The following is a 6,951-nucleotide window of genomic DNA, read 5'->3' on the forward strand; positions in this document are numbered from 1 at the left end:
ATAATTTCTTCATGTCTGTAGTGTCCTGGGGTCAGGGTGGTGAAGCACAGCCTAACTAGAGACCATCTCTTTCATGTGAGAATATCTTTATCTCCCAAATCCTACAATAGAGACCTGCAAAACCTTGGCATCAGCATCTACAAGTCAGGGGCTCAGAGAGTTAAGCAGCTGCCTTCAGCTCAGGTCATGATCCCAGGGTCCTGAGATGGAGCCCTGAGTCAGGCTCCCCGCCGAGAGGTTCTCCCTCTGCCCCTTCCTCGGCTCATGCATGCTCACTCACTCTCTCTCTTTCTCTCACTCTTAAACAAACAAACAAATGAAATCTTAAAAGAGAAAAAAGAAGAATCTACAACTCAGGGAGGCCTGGCTGGCTCAGATAATAGAGCATGTGACTCTTGATCTCCAAGTTGTGAGCCGAGCCCCAAGTTGAATGTAGAGATTACTTAAAAAATAAAATATTTTAAGAAAGGTCTCCCACGGATGCCTGGATGGCTCGGTGGTTGAGCCTTTGGCTCAGGGAGTGATCCTGGAGTCCTGGGATTGAGTCCCATACATCGGGCTCCCCGCATGAAGCCTGTGTCTCCCTCTGCCTATGTCTCTGCCTCTCTCTGTCTCTAATTAATTAATTAATTAATTAATTAATTAAAAAAAGTCTCCCAGTTCCAGACCCCCAGTTCTCTTGGTCAAAGGTAACTACTGTTACATATTTTTGTACGCTTTCAGAAATGTTCTCTGTGTATACGTGTAGGAATAAGAATATGCTATATAGGGACAGCTGGGTGGCTCAGCGGTTGAGCGTCTGCCTTCAGCTCAGGGTGTGATCCTAGAGTCCCAGGATCGAGTCCCACATCAGGCTCCCTGCATGGAGTCTGCTTCTCCCTCTATGTCTCTGCCCCAACATCCTATCTCTCATGAATAAATAAATAAAAATCTTCTTTAAAAAAGAGAGAATATGCTATATAAATTTTTCTGTGTTTACATTTTTCCACTTAGTATATCTTGGAGAAATTTCCATAAGACAACATATAAGCCATCGCCATTGTTTTTAACAGCTGTATAGTATTCAAATGTATGTACCATAATTTAGCTAATGAGCCACTGGAATATTTGTCAAAAATACAGACTGTAAGAGTATACCCCAGACTAAATCAGAATCTGCAAGCATGAGGCCCAGGAATGCGTGCTTTTTACAAGTTCTCCAGGTAATGCCAACAAGGCTGGCCTACACCCTCTTGACATCTCATTGTGAGCTCTGTCCTATTGCTAGGTCAGTCTCCTATCACACACTGCACTATATGAGCCAAAATATCCTCCTAGAAGTTAAAACTAGAGGCCTGCAGAGTGCTTTGGCAAACCAGAGACATGTTTCATTTGGTCTACACAGTGTTTTAAAAAGGAATTTAAAATAATGGACATGAGGCACCTGCATGGCTCAATAGGTTAAGTGTCCAACTCTTGATCTCAGCTGAGATCTTGATCTCAGGGTTGTGAGTTCAAGCCCTGTGTTGGGTTCCATGCTAGATGTGGAGCCTACTTAAAAATAAATGAGCAAACAATAAATTAATAATGGATAATATTTAACATTTGGAAGGTTTCACATTAAAAATTGGGATTTTCAAAAAAAAAAAATTGGGATTTTCAGCCTCTTGGAAATTTAGAAGACCTAGCCTTACTGGCTCCCTTTCCTACCCAAGAGCGACAAATGTGCCTAACCCTTCTTAGAGCCTGTGCCCATTGACTCCACTCGGTCCTGCAGGCATCTGACTTTGTGAGTTCAACAGGTCCCTGCTGTCACAGAATCTCCTCTGAGCACTTAGTAATACAACCTCCCCCCAGAAATTTCCCTTCATCTTGATCAGAAGATATTTTTTAAGTCACATGAAAATGGTCATTTCACAAAATACAAAACCAAGGGGTTTGCCTTCCTCCCTTTGACAATATCCTTTCATACCACCCCCTGGCATCATTAGGACTTCTAAAAAAGGGAAATCAAACTGAGTTCTTAAGGCCTGGGCTCCTGGTCTCAGCTCTAATCAGTAACACACCATTATAGACCAGTCATTTAAATATTCTGGGCCTCGGCTCCCTAACCTGGAATATTAAATGTTTGAACGATTTGACCTTTAAAGAATCCAGCTCTAAGCCTCCACAAAATAGACCTAATTGCAGATGATTAGAAAATACTGTATATTTTTTTAAGATTTTATTTATTCATAGAGACACAGAAAGAGAGAGAGGAGTGGGGGGCAGAGGCACAGGCAGAGGGAGAAGCAGGCTCCACGCAGGGACTCATCCAGAGTCCCCAGGATCAAACCCTGGGCTGCAGGTGGCGCTAAACCGCTGCGCCACCAGGGCTGCCCGAAAATACTGTATCTTTGCTGAGAATTCCAGGGATTCCCAATGTGGCCTCCTACAACACTGTTACCTACAAACAAGGGTGAGACAACCCTTTCTTTCTGAGCCTTGAAATTAAACATTAATACAGGACAGGAGAGTGTGAGTCTAGAATAAAACAGCAAAATGTTCACTGCATTAATTTATGTCTGGGTTACAGAATTCTAATACCATTTGGTGTTTTTTCTTTATACTTTTGCAAGCTCAAATGTTTCTTCCACTAAGCAAACAACCTTAAAAAAAAAAACCTCCAAAATCTTCTGACATTAATACTTTTTCTTTTTTAATTTTCTTTTTTAATTTTTATTTATTTGACAGGGAGAGAGAGAGTACAGAAGTAAGCAGAGTGGCAGGCAAAGGGAGAAGTAGGTTCCCTGCTGAGCAGAAAGCCCTGGATCCCAGGATCCTGTGAAGGCAGATGCTTAGCCAACTGAGCCACCCAGGCACCCCAATACCTTTTCTGTTTAAAGTACATTAACAGGGCCTCCTCATGTAAGATGAGAATACTATTTTATGACTTTTATGATTGTATTCTGGAATTCCTGTGAAAATCAGCTAGAATCATGTAAATGTTCAAAACCTATTTCTGGCTCTGTCCAATAGGAACTGTAAAAATATCTGCTCTCCCCTCCTTCTCCAGGAGGTGCTTTTGAGGATCAAGTGAGCTGGTGCCTGGAAAAGCCCTAGGAAAAGCAAAAGTGTTACAGTGTTCCATACTAAAAGTTGGGCCAACTGTTAAACAGATTTTGGACCACAATTACAAGAGCAAGGCCAAGTCATCCTTTTTTTTTCTTTTTTTTAAAGATTTTATTTATTTATTTGAGAGTGAGACAGAGAATGAGAGGGCACAATCAGGGGGAGTGGCAGGGGGAGGGGAGAAGCAAGCTCCCTACTGAGGAGGGAGCCGTCCCCCCAATCTCAGGATTATGATCTGAGCCAAAGGCTTAATTTAACGGACTGAGCCACACACAGACCCCAAAGAAAGTCATCCTGAAAAAGTGATGCCCAGTATATTAATGAACTTGGTTGGTAGGTATGTTAAACTGCTTAAGTGAACATGCAAATCATAACTTGGCGTGGAAATATGCAAACTGTACTATTTAAAAAGTAACCAATTAATTAAGCTCCACTTATTACCACTGGGCCTAGTAAGACTCCTCAGAAAACTTTTATTAGCAGTTAAAAGTACGTTTCAACATAGCTATGCAACTAGTATTTCATTAAAATAAGTTAATAAAGGCTCTTTTAATATCTTCTCAAATTATTTTCCAAATGACCCAACTCATTTTAAAAGCATAGTTTTCTAGATACCGATATTATACTTACTGATTTGGATCTGATCCATAATCCACCAGAACATCAACTAATTTCGTAAGGCCTAATAATGCTGCAACAAAAAGTGCAGTCTGGCCCAGGGAATTAACCGCATCAACATAAATTCCTGCAAAACAAATGCAAAAATCACCACGAATATCAAAAGACTTACTGAAATAAAACTAGAGAAGTTCATATCAGAACACGAACTAAAATTCCTACGTGGCTAGTACCACAAGCTTCTCCTAAAGACCAAAAAAGGCCTTTATTAACCCCAAAAGCACAAAAAAGCTGGCAGAAAAGTGAGACAACAACCAACCTTAATATATTAAAACACTAGTACGTTATCCCGCCCACAACCTCAACGTCTTGGATAACCAGAAATTCTAAGCTCCTTAAAACTGTTCTTGGAAACGAAAAAAAGAAGAAACCACTCAGACTGCGTTCTCTCCCTCTTACTCCTCCAACGGAAGAGAAGAACGATCATCAATTGCAATCAGCAGTTGCATAAGCAACACCAAAAGCAGGCTTCACGCTCAGGAGAGAACACTGCGACTCCTCCTCGTGGTTTCGGGTACCCTACACGTTCAGAGAAACTTCTCTAGTAACAAACTATAGAAATGATCCCTGAAAGTATAGTCTTAACCACACGCTCCCCAACTTTCCGAAGTGGAGGAAACTCACACACATTATACTAATGGTGACTTTTCCTAACATCACTAACTTCCCTAAATGTAAATTAGCAAGTGTTTTCCAAAAAAATTGTTCCGTTACCAAAGTTAGACAAAGCGTTTTTTAATATGCTGCGTTTCAAAAGACATTTCAAGTTATCACTTTAATTAACATACACCTGATAAGCCGCCAATCGCAGGGCATTTTCCCACTCACCCCTCCCACCCTGTTGCCGGGCAGTTCCGCCTCCTCAGGTTTACGTAGACCCTGACGACTACACAGCGCGCCGGAACTTCAGCACAAGCCTCAGTTTAGACCGACGGTGAAAGTGAGGAATCCTTTCGCGGAAGAAACGTAAGTGGATGATGAAACCGATGACCCAAAGCCAAAGACTTAGATTCACAAAGCACTCCTGGTTTTTAAACTTAATCCCGTCATCTAAATACCAGACACATAAATGTTCTTTCGGATTTTTTTTTAACAAATCAGAATGATTTAATAAGTATGTTTAAATAAGCAGAATACACAATTCTGCTTGAAGCTTCAGGAGCCCTCAGCTCTTGGGATAAAGACAAAACTCCCTGTTGGGCTGGCTGAGAGACAGGGGCACCCAAAATGGCGGACGTCTCAAATTGGGTCAAGATGGCAGATCTTCCCGCCAAAGCAGCCATGACCAGCACGTCATCTCCAGTAAATCGAAGCCTAGATGGGAAACCGAAACTTTCCATCTGGGACTTTCCAGCCGGGAACTACCCCCATCGTCTTGGCCACCTCTCCGTGTCACGTAACCTGGTCCCGGGAGCGCTCCCCATTAAAGCACTCTCGGGCCTACTGCCTGGCTCTGCCGTTTTTATCATCTCTCCACCGTTCATTTGGGAAAAAAAACTTAACACTCCCCATAGCTTACCGGTACGTCCATGATGTGACCCACACACCTGATAGCTCTCCAGCCTTCTTTTGCACCAAATTCTCTCTCACTTCAGCCATACTGAACTTCCAGCCCTTTTACTCACCACATTCCCTTCTGTCTCAGAGCCTTTGCACAAGCTGTTCCCTTGGCCAGGAATTCTCTCCCAATCCCTTATCCAACTTAACTTACACTTCATCATTTTGACATTTGTTGAAGTGTCATTGTCTCTCAGAGAACCCTTCTCTGACCTTAACCAGATACTCTTCTCTGTGATTATTTGATTAATGCCTGCTCTTTGCATGAGACTAAATCTCGGAAGGGCAGAGACTATGAAATGACCTTGTATACCCACAATATCCCAAACACCTGGTACTAAATGAATGAATCCAAGCAAAGGTGTCCAGTGCAGACAACTGGGCAAGATAGGGGTCATTAACATTGTAATCCACCATTGTAAAGCCACTGGGAGAAATGAGTCACAAAACATCCTACCTAAAGAGACAGCTGAGGATGGAGCCCTGAGGCCCACTAACATCTTAAAGGGCAAGCTGAAAGGACAAATCCAAAATGTAGGGAGAGAAAGAACCAAAAGAGGAAAGAGAAAAACCTGGAACAAATGGGTCACGGTGACAAGGGAGGTAAGAATTCAAAAAGGAAGATGAATCAACAGCGTCAGATTGGAGAAATCTAGTTAGGATCAGTGTTCTTGATGAAAGCAATGCATCTAGTGGGGTTCACATTTCTTACAGCTCAGGTCTGTGTTACAAATATTTGTGGCATGTCTTCTTCCCTACCACACTGTCTCCCCTAACCTTCAGGGCAGAAATTGCCAAATTTATCTCTCTTCAGTGCCAGGTAAACTTACTTGACCAACACAAGCAAGCCTAAGAGCAGAGAATAGCAGCAAAGAACAATGTGGGAAGACAATTCTCCATTGTTGGCTGTGTCTACATGTCAGGAAAGTGAGGCACTAACTACTCTGTGTTCTAGACTATCTTTTTGAAGATGTTTATATACCAAACTTTGGAAGACAGAGTATCTTCCTTTAGAGCAAAGTGCAGGAATGCTGACTTAATAAGCCCAGTATAATAAAGATAATCGCTTCTTCTGGAGCAAAGGACATAACTGTCCGTTATAGAAGATTTGGGCTCCCCAAGCTCAGGGTGCTTCTGTAAAGCAACCCACGATGTTATATAGCCTTCTGCATGGCTCTGTGGGAATTCGGGCTTAAAGAACCATCACCCAAAAAGCTAAAAGTCTGGCTACTGCTGTTGCTTTGAGTAATAAACTATCACCCAGGAATCTCCTGTCTTCTGCCTGCCTCCATACACCTGAAGCAAGCTAATTTGTAAAGTCGCAGATTATTAATTCTTGACATGAACACCATTTAGGGAAGTTGACTGGTTAATCCCTGGGGCTCACAAAGTAAAAAATTAAGTCAACCAGGACCTCCCAAGGCTTAAGGAAACACTTAGGGGGGCAATAAGCAATAATTTAGAAGATACAGATGGCTGCAGAGAGAAATTGGTTGAGAAACCCTGTTCCCACAATTTACATAACAGCCTTTTGGTGATTTCCTAGTAGAAAACATTTATTCATTAATTTAGTCATTCAAAAAATACTTATTTCAGGGCAGCCCATGGTAATCATGTTGTGACTGA

At 42.0% G+C, this 6,951-nt stretch overlaps 1 protein-coding gene and 1 non-coding gene across 2 annotated transcripts in view; both read right to left on the reverse strand.

The window, feature by feature from the left end:
- The window catches only part of TEX14 (testis expressed 14, intercellular bridge forming factor), a 62,373-nt gene extending 58,178 nt beyond the window's left edge, over positions 1–4,195 (reverse strand). Inside the window, exons 1-2 of the mRNA XM_055332947.1 lie at positions 4,168–4,195; positions 3,721–3,835 (exon numbers count right to left, since the gene is read on the reverse strand). Coding sequence (XP_055188922.1) covers positions 3,721–3,835; positions 4,168–4,195 — 143 coding nt within the window. The remainder of the gene's footprint in view (positions 1–3,720; positions 3,836–4,167) is intronic.
- LOC129518538 (small nucleolar RNA U3) lies at positions 4,138–4,351 on the reverse strand. Its single transcript, XR_008666212.1, has one exon. It is a non-coding gene; the product is annotated as a small nucleolar RNA U3 (small nucleolar RNA).
- Positions 4,352–6,951: the final 2,600 nt, after the last annotated feature.

The sequence above is a fragment of the Nyctereutes procyonoides genome, unplaced genomic scaffold (assembly GCF_905146905.1).
Source record: "Nyctereutes procyonoides isolate TBG_1078 unplaced genomic scaffold, NYPRO_anot_genome, whole genome shotgun sequence".
Classification (NCBI taxonomy): Eukaryota; Metazoa; Chordata; class Mammalia; order Carnivora; family Canidae; genus Nyctereutes; species Nyctereutes procyonoides.